Source organism: Emydura macquarii, unplaced genomic scaffold (genome assembly GCF_026122565.2).
Source record: "Emydura macquarii macquarii isolate MOO-44397 ecotype Brisbane River unplaced genomic scaffold, CSIRO-AGI_Emac_v2 contig_2699, whole genome shotgun sequence".
Classification (NCBI taxonomy): Eukaryota; Metazoa; Chordata; order Testudines; family Chelidae; genus Emydura; species Emydura macquarii.
Genome location: NW_027132836.1, coordinates 1,231,902 through 1,245,164, shown reverse-complemented (window position 1 = coordinate 1,245,164; position 13,263 = coordinate 1,231,902). Strand labels below are relative to the sequence as shown.

Below are 13,263 nucleotides of genomic sequence, written 5' to 3'. Positions count from 1 at the left end.
ACACATGCGCACACAAGTAATTGCATGGACTCAGTGGGACTACTCCTGGGCAGGATGAGGGCCTTGAATAGTTCCGTTGGAATCCGTGAGACTATTCCCAGGAGTAAGGGTTGTCACAGTTATGGGCCACTGCATCTGTATATCCCTTCAGTGGTCCAGCAAGGGCCCCACACTCAAGCTTCCAGTTCCTGAGCGTTTTTGGGTGGAGACCTGTGTTTCTCTCCCTTCGGACTGGGGTGTTCCCGGGCTGCACAGTTCCCTGCCTTTACTATGTGATTCCTAGCAGAGACAGGCTGCCCAAAACACTTGCTTCTTTCTCTTCAGAGACTGGTAAGAGCCGTTGTCACCGGTTGTAAGTTACCAGACAGGTCTTTATACAAGCCTCTTTTATTCTTAAGGTAAAAGCACTACCAAGGAAATATATTAAAAACAATAAATAACCTACCCACATGCTAATAAGCTTGCCAGACACCTTCCCTATTCTAAGATGGGCTCTGGCAGGAGAAATCCTTCAACACCCCACCCACAGGGTTTCCTTTGTGGTCTCAAGTTCATAGCAGCTTCAGCTCAGAACAAGCACCCTGTCTTATAGGGCCTCAGTAGGCCCAGTCCTCCAACCCTGCCCCAAGGATTGGGGTCCTCCATGGATCAGGAAGAAAGCCTTGAGCCATCGGGCTATTTATCTAAAAATTCTTTCTTTGTCTGTTAGTCCCCGGACAATATAGTTTGAACTAGTATATGTGCATCTCTCCGGGGGGTGGCTTCAAAGGGTTGGTAACAGAGGAAGTGTATGAGCCTCCCCCTCTAACTAGCAAAGTGACATACAATGCCACAATGACACCTACACATTTACATTTTAATACAGTGGATCCGTAAGTGTATTAACCACTCCACTTCAATAAGATTTAACTTAATTCAGCACAGTTTGATTAGGATATTACAGGTTGTTGTCAGTCTGTCAAAAGTACAACTAGGTCACATCCCGAGGCCCAGATCCTCAAGGTGTGTAGGCACCTAACTCCCACTGATCCTCTTGGCCTAGGAGCCCCGTAGCATTAAGAGCCAGATCCTAAGTGGGACCAGGCACTCCTCATAACCCCTGCTGGAAAGAAGTGGATGGGAGATGAGTGTGCTTAGCAGCTCTCAGGGTCAGGCCCTGACCCTGACCCTTGAGTTGACTCTGACTTTCATTGCTAAGAACAGGTTTTGAAAATCGCAGTTTGGTAAGATGGGAGGGTCAGCACGGTGTAAAACCGAAACTAAACAAAGCTGGAGTGCAACAAAACTGGAGGTCTGGGAGCAGCTTGCTTGGAAACTAACTAGCGGAAGATCTTGTTAACCAAAGAAAGAAACTTCCCTATGGGTAAGTTGACACTTGTCTGCACAGATGTGGAGGATCATCCAGCCGGGAGTTCTAACAGGATGTGTAGACTGCAGGGAATGCCCATCATGGTGATTTAGCCTTATAGACAAATACGTTGGGTTTTTTTGTTTGTTTTTCCCATCTGAAATCCTGGAGCCTACAATCTGCTTGTGTTTTCACCCTTCCCTGAGGAAGTGTTGGTAATGTGGTCTAGTGGATAGAGTGCCATACTGTGAATTAGGAGGTTGGGGTTCTGTTCCCTGATCTGCTGTGTGACCTTAGGCAAATCACCACTCTGTGCCTGTTTCTCTTCCTATCTGTCTTGTCTATTTAGACTGCTAGCTTATGGGGGCAGGGACTGTCTCTCATATGTTTTCAGAGCACCTAATGCACTGGGACCCATAGGAGCTACTGGAATACAAATAAATCATTATAGCAGAATATAAAACACTGCAACACGTGTGGTGAGTGAACTGCGGGCCCTGCTGGAGGGGAATTCATCAGTACTCTGCTGTGCTACATGAATGCAGCATTTAAGGCAGGCAGAAATTGTGCAAAGAAAAATGCGGTCGAGACGGACAGATTTCCATGAGTGTAGTGAGGTGGTGGGACAGCCTGCGCGTTCCAGCCTCAGGGGGAATAACGGACTTTTGATCAGTGAAGGATCATCATAAAGAAAATAAAACGTCCTTTGTGGCCAGGCGTGGGCTGGTGCTCTGCAGACAGAGCTGGGCCGCAGGAGTTCAGTTGCCAGGTCTAGCCACGGCGCCCAGCCTTGGGCCCACCACTTCACCTCAGCGGGCCCGATCCTGTCCCCGCGGGCGTCTTTCTGTCCACACCAAATTCTCAGGACAAAAGCAAAGGCCTGGCGAAGTAAAGATTCGACTTCTTCCTGGTCTCTGACCTCAGAATAACGCCCCAAATCCAACCGGGTGCCCCCAGCCCAGTGCCACCCCCCTTCTCCTCCAGAGCTGCCAGCCCACTGCCCCTCCCCCACCCCAACGCCTCTCATCCCACCGGCTGCCCCAAACCCCGCCCATCGCGGTCACGCGCCGCCCAGGAGCTTGGCTCGGCCGGAGTCCTCCAGCGTCCCAGCGTGCCGCGCTTCCCGGAAGCGGCGCGGGGCCGGGCCGGGCCGGGCCGGGATGGAGGAGGACGAGCTGGAGTGTGTGGATGAGCTGGAGGCCGTGCTGCAGCTGGCCCCCGAGGTGCAGCTGGCCATAGAGCAGGTGAGGGCCGGGCCGGGCCGGGGATTAGGGGCGCTGGGGGGAGGCGGCGGGGCTGGGGCCTGAGGGGGGCAGGGACGCGCTCCTGGTGGGGGGGCGGGGCCGGGGGGGGGCAGGGACGCGCTCCGGACTGGGACTGGGACGGGGAGGGGGGGGCAGGGACGCTCTTGGGGGAGATGCTGGGGTGGGACAGGCCTGGCCTGGTGGGGGGCAGGGATGCTGCCCGCTGGGAAGTGGGTGGAGCGGGGGAGCAGGGATGCTGGGATTCTGGTGAGGCTGAGATGAATTGATCATCAGTTAAGAAGTTTGAACTTTCCTGTTCAATAATTGTTTATCCATGCCTCATCCTGTTGCAGCAGGAACGTGGCCTTCTCCGTCCTCTTGCTTCAGGCCTGGACTGTAGAGGAAGCCACCCTGGGTGTGGTTTTAGTCAGCCGTTCTAGGCTCACGAAAGAAACCCCCTGCTGACTTGGATCTTGGGGGGACTTCACCCGGTTGTACTCTTTTCAGGGAGGCCATTGGTTTGTAGTGGCGTGCTGCAGGGTAGTGGAAGCTCTTTTCACATGAGCAGCCCACACGTATCCTCCTGGAGCCGGAGTCCTCAGTTGCATCCTGAAGTTCTTTTTGCTCCAAAGCAGGTCCAATGGAGTCTGCTACAATCTGTGGTGGAAATCCTGGCCACACTGAAATCTCTAGCAAAATTCACATGGACTTCACTCAGTCCAGGATTTCACCCCCATGTCTGAAGAGGGCCTATTGTGGGTGAAAATTTAGAGGCAGGGAACGTGAGCTGCCTTGCAACACGTCACTCAGATAAAAACTTCTGACCCTCTTGGGTGTTAAAGTTAACAAATTAAATTGCAGGCTTTCTTTGAATGAACTAGAGGGGTTGATAGAGACTGACACAGCTGCAGGGATGCACAGCACCTGTCAATAAGGAAAGCAACAGCATTTCTTTGTCATTGTTCTTGTGGGCGTCATTTATTCTTTGAGGTTAATGTGTTTGTGTGTGTGGGTTTTGTTTTGTTTTTTAAAGCAATATCTCTGATTAGCTTTAAGGCTAATGGCAAATGTTCCTATCAATAATAATAAAAAGCAATGCAAATGGTTATTTTAAAACAAATATTCTGCTCCAGTGTTGGTAACTGCACTGACTGCAGTGCTAAGAACCTGAGAATGAAATTGACTATAAACCAGGGGTCGGCAACCTGTAGCACGTGTGCCAAAAGTGGCACGCGTGCCAACTTTGAGTGGCACGTGACACCCTGACCAGAGCCGCACTGCTCTGTGCTCACTGCCGATATTGCTGCTGGAACGGGCTCCAGACCGCTCCCGCCACGAACACTACCACCGGAACGGGGCTCCAGACTGCCCGTGCCGCTGACACCACCGTAACGGGGCTGCAGACCACTCCTGCCACTGAAACGGGCTGCAGACTGCTCCCACCGCAGACACTGCCGCCGGCACTGGGAACGGGGCGGGTGGGAAGATTGGGCACAGCCCTTTGTTAAGGTTGCCGACTCCTGCTATAAACATAGGTGAGTTTTCAGTGACCAAGCTGAGAGCAATGCAAAAAGTTAGCAACCCAGAATTTAATTTGTTTATTGCATCTGATTTGAAAGTTGAAGACTTCAGGTCTTGCCTGTGATGTATCATAATCACCATGTTAGAGTTGGAAAGACAACACAAAACTGCAGACCATTGACTTTAGTGATAGCTTTAATTCCTTCAGGGTGGTGAGACTTTTCCACTCAAAAACATTGTAAGTTCTATATGGGGATGGGGAGTTTTATAAGGAGATTGACTTTGGTCTAGTGTTCATGATCAAACCTGTTCAATATAATCACAACATTTCCCATTACATTGGGCCAATAAAGTTTGTTTGGGGAACTAAACAAAGCTTGTGATCTTTTTGGTTATAGATGCACAGTTTAAATCTCTGCTTTTGGTATAACTTTTTTTTTTTTTTTTACACACGTTGCTGTAGGCAAATGGTCCTAACAGGTGAACTTTGCCAAACTGCTGATTGGTTCCCTGTCCCAAAGAGTTTACAGTCCAAGGACAGTGTGCAGAATAGCAAGTGATCTTGAGGCTGAAAGCTTCACAGAGCAAGTAACCCTCCAGGAGCCTTTTGAAGGAGGGAAAAGGAAGGGGGCTTGGCAAATATAAATTACAAGACTCTGGTGGGTGGTCTGTGGGATTGCATGAAAGGAGGCACAGAACGGGGAGTGAACAAAGGATGGTCTTATGGGTAAAGCTGGGATTTGGAAACCTGAGTTCAATTCTCAGCTCTGCAACAGGCAGGGGGAGGGGATGGGGGAGATGCTGGATTAATTAGATAATGTAGTTAGACCTAATGGTTCACGTGGTCTCTTCTAGCCCTATACCTGTATCTTAGTGCTGAAGCCACACTGGCTTATTTTCTAGTGCTGTATCTTGTAAATAAAAATTCTGATTTGCTGTTTAAAAAAGAATCAGTGTAAACTTCAAAAAATAATATAAAAGTAGTGATTTTTAGCTCCCTTGGGATTTTTTGTGCTACGAGACATTAGCTATAAAGGTTGATATGAGTCAGCAGAGGAGACAGGCTGTCAGGGCTACCAAAGGAGACTTCACTATTCTGCTGCACTAGAGAATTCTGCAGTGAAAGTAACATTAATTTTGCCTGCAACTTTTCTTTAGTGGTTGAGGAAGCTTGACCCAGGCTAATACTACTGCCCCTTCTCTACAGTATTGTGACCTCGTGGATATTTAGCGTCTCCTTGTTCTCCCTATCTCCCCTCCCTCATTACCTTTATTATAAGCCTGAGATGCTATACTTTTTCATAAATACTGCCTTAAAGTTTTATGTGGTGTCTTCTCATCACCTCTCCGCCTGGTTGTCCTGTGGTACTTTGCTGGTTTAGGGGCACTCAGTTCGATTCCACTGCTCTGTTCATTTGTGCCCCTGCAATGTTGCCAAACTCCACACTCTCGGTAGCTTAGATTCCTATTAGCTTTTCTCTTCAAATGCTCAGTCAAATACACTTAGTGTGTATCTGCTCCATTACCTGCCCAGCCACAACCCTCTCCCCACATCCTGAATGTGATGGACGCTTTTAAAAATTGAAACTCCCGGAATCCATGACTCTCCTTAGAGCCGTTGCCAACCTTCGCCTTTCATAGTCTGTGGGTACTGTCGCCACTTGCCCTCTAGGAACATCAGACAGAAACAAGACAAACGCAGGTTTAGTAGTCAGACTGCAGTCGCCAGCTGGAGTAAGAGTCTGAGCCAAACTGAGTTTTGTTTAGTTTTTTTGGCAAGACTAATAGCTATCTTAAATGATCTGTTCTTGTGTGACCTACAAGTGTGGCCCCAGTAGAAGACCAGGGGAGTCCAGTCACCTGGTTTCTATTCCTGATTTTGACACTGTTTTGCTGTGTGATATTGGATAAAATCATTTAATCTCCCTGTGCCTCAGTTTCTAGAGTGCCCCAAGTTCCTCAGATGAAAGGTGCACAAATAAAGTAGTAGTAGTAATGAGGCCTGCTAAGTTATGATGATTTCAGAAACACTATATTTGCCCTTTAAAAAAAGCATATAAAATTTAGATGCTTCATGTGCTAAGGTAACAAAAGGGTTGAATTGAAGGTTTTGGGTAGGATTTTCTTTTGCCTAATGCAGCTGGCTATAACCAACTTGCAACAATTAGAATGATACACATGGGTGATACTGCACAATGGCTGATGTGATTTACTGTATGTCCCGGACGTGGTTTAGACTGGGGAGGGAGGGATTGACTGCATAGGTACAGAACAAACATGGTAGCTGAGAAGGTAATACATCATATTTTAGTTTACGATGGGGGGGAAAATAATTTAATAACCTTACTTGGATCATTTGAGCAGCCCCCAAAGACAGATTAGACAGATTTGCACCACAGCTGCTATTTTCTCCTTCTCTGGGATAACTAGGATCATTTAACAGATTAACTCTCTCTCTTTTTCCATGTCTGCATGGTGAAACCCAGGCCTCCAGGGGTCTGGTTTAACCATTTTCTTAATTCATCATGTTTCATATTACAAGTTTGTGAAAGGAAAAGGCTCCATCTCTCACCAGAGGGCTCTATCAAGGAGAAGGGCAGGGTCTCAGCGTGAGCTTTTAATTTCCAGGCAATGGCGAAAGCATCAACATGGTTTTAGATGCATAATTAATAGTTTCTGTCTCTTGGGAATTTGTAGCACATGATGGATTATGCTGGTATTGAATCTTGGGATGTGCATATATATTACATCTGCGTTTACCCAGTCTAATAACTGCAGGAATTTTAATAGCACAAAGACCGCCTTGGGTATAGTCAGTAAAACTATTTATTCTCCATTGAATTAAGGCCTGACTGCTCTCCATGTAAACCTGTCAGGACCATGCTGTTAAACATAACCCCATGTGTGTGTCTTGTTATTAAAATAACAGATACTGTTTAAAGTTACAGATGAGCGAGCTGATATTTTTGTGTGTCTTTCCCCCCTCTCTAGGTGTTTCCCAGCCAAGATCCACTGGACAGGGCAGACTTCAATGCTGTGGAGTATATTAATACTCTCTTTCCGACTGAGCAAGTAAGTCAAATGCTTGGAGTTCTGCTCTCCCATCAGTTACAGTGTAACCTTAATGGTAACTCAGTGTTTGAATCCCCCTGCATGTCTATAGGAGGAGAAGTTTAAAAATATACCCAGGTTTTCTTTCTAAAGAGCAGCAAAATTGAGTTTCAATGGCAGCTACTTCCTAAACTGAGACTTAGTGAAGCAGAATGACAGTCTCCACTGTGCTAGCTGCAGTTTCAAATATAATGAAAACTCCATTTTGGAGCTTTAGAAAGAAACAGTTTCAATATGCAAGGGTTTGTCTGTCTTTTGAAGTTGAATTTCAGATCCTACTGGATCAATATTCTGATAGGCCCCAGGAATTCTAGCCAACCAGAGATGTTTTGAACATGAAGTGTCAGCAAGTACAGTCACAATCAGACTAGATTTTAAAACTATTGTTTCCTTTCAGGGATAAGGTATGGAGATCTAATGGAGTCAAATCCTTCCCCTTGGAGTCACAAACTAGGCTTGGCGTGGGGTTGGGAGATCTGTTGGGCTGGGGAGGCCCATTCTGCAGCATAACAACCCTGTAGGCAAGCTCCAGAAAACTTGTTAGAACTTCCTAGGTTCTGCTGCGTTTGGGTCAGCTGCAGCAGCAGAGGAGACAACAGGATTGTTTCTTTTAGGTTCTTCTCTTCAACTTGTTGCTTGTTCTGTTTGGTTTGCTCACACCCAGATAAAAGACAAACACCAATCAGGCATTCTTCATCCCAGTGTGTCCATGGATCTCAGGCATTGCGGCCTATTGCATTCATCTGGGGGTTGCTGAAGTTCAAAGTACTGTAAGGTTGAATCCTAACATGCTTTGATCCTATTTGGTCTTTGACTGTGTTATCCACTAGAGGTCACTATCCCCATTCCTTTTAACAAGCACCAACTGTTACTTCTGAGGGAGGATTTGTGAAATTGCAAAGAGAAATAGTAGCTTTACACCACGTGTTTGTACATGTGCAGGGGCAAGTTGAAGAGTCATTGTAGCCTGTAGATTTGGCTTCTATTCCAAGCTCTGCCACTGACCTTTGTGTGACCTTGAGCAAGTCACCAAACTGTTCAGTGCCTCAGTTTCCCTGTCTATAAAATGAGGATCATGTGACTGATCCATCTTTGTAAAGTGCAATGAAAGAAAATGCCAAGTATTATTCAAAAGGAAGTTTGATTCTGTCGTTTGCATGGATGTAATGGGAAAACCATTGTCTTTTGAAAAATTGTTTTTTATCTACAGTCTTTGGCAAACATTGATGAAGTTGTGAACAAAATCAGACTGAAAATAAGGTAAGTAGTGCTCTGTTTCCTTTCATTGTCACACAGGTGGGAAATGGCATATTTGCATTGAAGATCATTCTCTGCACTGCTGCTGGTTCTAACTCATTTTATTTGACCAAATAGTTTTACACTCAAAACTTAAATACTTTTGAAGAACGAGTTGGGGAGAGGTGGTTTTTTTAAAAAATGAAAATCTTTCTAGGACATTTTGTAATTTAATTAAAAAGATTTTTCATCCAACTCTTTCATGTTGCGTATGCCCTCAAATAACATCTCTCTAGTGCAGTGTTTCCTCATATCACGAAAGAGAATTGGGGGAATCATGAGGCACTGAAAATTGTGTTACAATTTAAAAGCAAAGAAATAAAACTGCTCGAATAACGTTGGTGGCCAAAACCTTTAGTGTTTGTGAGATCAAATGTCGTAGCTGTAGTAATAGTTGTAGTGGGAGAGGGTTTATTGTTGTCTATCTTATATTTACTCTAAAGGTAAGAGTAAAAAATGTTACGGGGTTATGACACTTTTTTTACTCGGAAGCAAGGGTTGTCTATGTAAAAAGGATGAGAAACACTGCTCTAGTGAAGGCGAATCAGAAAATGAAACTGCCCAGTCTGATAATATTGGCCAAGTGGAGTGAAATGCAAAAAGAGAAGTGGATTTTAAAAATACTAATTTTCATATTTTGCCAATAGTTAGTGCTGTTGCTAATATTCAGGAGAAAATTATATTCATAAAAACGTCAGTTTTATGTTGTCAGCACCTTTTTTAAAAAAACCCAACAACCCAAACACAATTTTTTTTTCTGTGCACCAGTTTTCGCAAACTACCTGTGCAATGTATGCAGTGGATTATATTGACATTGTCTGCTTTTCCCCGCAGGAGACTGGATGACAATATTCGAACAGTAGTGAGAGGACAGACAAACGTGGGACAGGATGGCAGACAGGTATGTGTGTCTTCTGTCACATAAAACCCTAAAGCTCTCTTTTCCCTCTGCTAAATAGAAAACCAGCTATGTCATGCAGAAGCCTTATCTATTTGTCATGGAGACGCTACTAACATCTTGCGCGCGCATAAGTAACACTGTATGTGCCACGGTGAATGAATACACTAAGTCATACTGAAAAGCCATTTACAGAGACAGCTGTCATTACCTGTCTTCTGATCAGCCTGTAGAATGAGGCAAGAGAGAAATTGAGTTTAATGAAATCACAACAGAAACCGGATGCCTGCAGTCGAGTCAGCCTCTGAAGTTGATTGCAGAGGTATAGGAGTGAAGCAGATAAAAGTAGGCCTGCTGTTGAGTGGGAATGGATAGCTCGGGGGATTGGTACTGGGATATGGAGCCTCATTACTAGGTCACTGGTTGGAATGTCCTAGGTCATTACTGTATTAAGAAGAGGGAGCAAAGTTTAAAAAGCAGTGCCTGGAGAAGGGCCTGCCTTTCCCCCATTAGTAAGACCCTCTGGATGTGTGTTTCAGTTTTTCTTGCAGTACAGTTTTGTGTGGGTTTGCTCCTTTCCTTCTGGAGCACACAGCGACAGACTCTGTTGAAAGCCTCAGTCTGAAGTGCACCTGCTCGCAAAAATCTACCATGTCGATAGAATAATTGCTAAGCAAATAAAAGCACTTGAGGCCATATGCCAAGTGATGAAAGATGAACTGTTCTGCACGGAAAGGACAAACCACCATTAAAACATATTCAGTTTGCCCACTCCCACTAGACGGATCTTGTAGTTTATAGTCACAAATAAAAGAACCCACACAAGTAGGTCTTTATGAAGTGTGGACTGAGCCCAGAGCTAGGAGTCAGGGACTTCCTGAGTTCTGATCCTGTTTCTGCTACTGATTCTCACTCTGGTTTGAGTAAATTATTTAACCTCTCTTTGCCTCAGTATTACTAGCTGGAAAATGGGGGTTGTTTGTTTATCCCAGGAGGACTATTTAACATCAGTATGGTTCCTTGAGCACTAAGTATTACTGTGTCGGGGACACTCTTGGCAGATATCATGGGGGAGACTGTTCCAAGAATATGGGGCAGTGTGAAAGATAGCTTGGGTCAGGAGCGAAGCGTGGGGCCAGCAGAGTGGGCAGGAGAAATGAGCTCAGACATACAGGTGGGAGGGGAGTTGTTGAGGCTGAGGGGAAGCCAGTGCAGCAGTTCGAGAGGAGAGTTGAAGCATGGTCAGGGTGACAAAAGTGGGGAAGATGGTTTTGTCAGCAGCTTCTTGGACATACTGAAGGGTAGTGGGGTGATTGGGGGAACACAGAGAAGAGGAGAAGAGTAGTTAAAGGGAGAAATGATTGGAGCATGTTCTAGGGTTTTGGCAGGTCCAGGAGATGGACTTGACAAGGGACATAATAAATAAGAGAAGCTGTGATTTGCCAAACTGTTCCTACGTAGTGACAAAAGGCCACTGCTCGGCAGTGTGTCAGTGCTGAGTGTCGGCTGGCCACTGCTCGGCAGTGTGTCAGTGCTGGGTGTCGGCTGGCATGCTGTCTGTGGAATTCTGCTTAGAGCAACCTCTTATGAGAATCACTGGACAGAACACAAGGAGGCTGCGTGGAATTACCACGGGAAATGACGACTTGCTGGATGACTTTCCTAGGCTGTTGACTGATGTGAACTTTGCAGGTTCAGCACCCACCATGTAAAGCTCTGCCTTAGGTATACGTCTCACAGCCTTAAAAGCTCACTGTGCCATATTGAAACAGCTCAGGCCTTTGCCAGTCCCGTGTGTCTTAAATGTGAAGCCCCTAGTTAGTTTGCTTGCTAAAGGACTAATTAAAATTCCATCAGTTGAAAGCATTGTGTCTCAAGGATCCATGTGTATTTTAAAGAGTATGTGTGTGTACACACAATATACATGGTTATATATGTGTGCACACACGTTTCATACATGGATCGCTGGAAGAAAACTATGTCAAAGTGTCAATATTGGGAAGGACAGGCCTAGAAGTATAAAGCATGCAGGAATGTCAGTAATTCCAGGCCTCAGATATTAACTAGGTCAAAGAGTACTGCAGTTGAGCAGGTCATATTACAGAGAGAGAGAGAGAGAAAGTTTGAATAGCATTTTAGTTAGAGATGGAATTTTGCATTCATCTCCCCAGAACCCAGACAGAAAGGAAGCCCAGAAGAAATAATTGCTATTCCTGTCCCCTCCATAGTTCTTTCTCAGTGGCTCACAATGCAGGCGAATGAAGAGGCCCTTTCAGATAATGGCCTTGTTAGTGGTTTGTGGGGGTGAAAACCTTGATCTTTAGCACCAGCTGCCTGTTCTTTTGCTGAAGGGTGCCTTTGTTTGACTAGCGCATGTTCAGTGGAAATATGGATGCTCAGAAATGTTAAGTTTTTATAGGGCAAGAGGCCCAGCTTTTCCCTCTTGGATGGAACAGAGGAAGAGTTTAATTTTCCAAAGTATTGTAAGAATTTGTTTCGAAGTACCAACAAGTGAGGCTAAGAAAACCAGATGCTCTGCTCTGGAGATCATCAATGCTGTAGGAAAGGGAGTGGGGTCTTTTTTTTTTTTTTAAACAGCAGCACGCCTCAAGAGTAAAATCCATGCTGACCAGGAAGCTCTATTTATCCCCTTCTGTCTGAATCGTATGTTCTATGTGTCATCTGAATGCTCCAACAGCCTCGTTTTTCCTGGCAGAAATGTCCCTGCCTGGTGATTCCGGGTGTCTTCTCGTTCCTTATCACCTTTCTTTGGTTCATTTTGTCTTTTGGATTTTGCTGGGAATTGATGCATGTGTAGAATTGGCAGCTACTACGTAACCTTTTTACTTGCTAATCTACCCTTTCCTGCTGTGCCTTCCCCTCTCTGCTCCCAGACACCACGCCATAGCAAACTGTTCTGTGCTGTTCAGCTTGAGGAGGCTTTCCCTTCACCAACATGATGTTAATTTAAAGTATGTGGCAGATGATGTGATCAAGGTTTGTGCACGTCGGTGAAAGGATGTATAAATTGGTCATAAAAACTTGCTTCGTTCCTGGATTGTGGACTCTTCTGTGTGCATGTTTGGTGAGAGCGTATACATGGTTCATGAATTTATTCAGTTTGTAATGTTAATGATCAGGGAGATAGAGGTGTGTCTGAGCACAGGATAGGGAGTTGGGAAGTCTTGAGTTCTAATCCCATCTCTGACACAGACTCACTCTTTGGCTTTGAGCACATTACTTAATCGCTCTCTGCATCAGTTTCTTCATCTCTGAAATGGGGGCGGTGATAATATCTGCCACATGTCATCCAAGCTTTTCCCTAGAACATGGTTCTGGTTTGCTTTTTTTGCACCAGGTGTGTTGTCACACTCTTGAGTCTGATGATGTGCTTACACTTTGCATTTGACTCTTTTTCGAGTGTTGGACCTTTTAAAATAAAGAGAAGAATTCAGTAAATAACATTTTAAAATAAAATTCTCTTTGTGGCAAGACTCAGTCTCATAGACTTTAAGGTCAGAAGGACCCTCATGCTTATCTAGTCTGACCTCCTGTCTGACAGCATGACCGGTTTATCCAAATAAAAACTGTTATTGCATTTGGACACTCTTTTGCATAACTGCAAACCGGCCTTGCTTACTAAAGAGGAACTTGGCCCGCAGAGAGTTTGCAATGCTCACTAATCACATTTGGTATTTTGAAACCAAACATTAAAAACAGCCACGACAAGAACATTTAAACCTCAGATACCATGTCCCGTTTGTAACGGTTTCTTAATGGCTGAGACAGCCGTTGTGAGTTTATTACACAGTTAGCTAAAATGGCTTTAAAGAAGCCACTCCCAT

General features: G+C 45.2%; 1 protein-coding gene across 1 annotated transcript in view; it reads left to right on the top strand.

The window, feature by feature from the left end:
• The first annotated feature begins 2,493 nt into the window (after positions 1–2,493).
• The window catches only part of VPS53 (VPS53 subunit of GARP complex), an 80,662-nt gene continuing 69,892 nt past the window's right edge, over positions 2,494–13,263 (top strand). The window contains exons 1-4 of the mRNA XM_067565776.1: positions 2,494–2,592; positions 7,105–7,185; positions 8,435–8,484; positions 9,355–9,421. Coding sequence (XP_067421877.1) covers positions 2,509–2,592; positions 7,105–7,185; positions 8,435–8,484; positions 9,355–9,421 — 282 coding nt within the window. The 5' untranslated portion in view covers positions 2,494–2,508. The remainder of the gene's footprint in view (positions 2,593–7,104; positions 7,186–8,434; positions 8,485–9,354; positions 9,422–13,263) is intronic.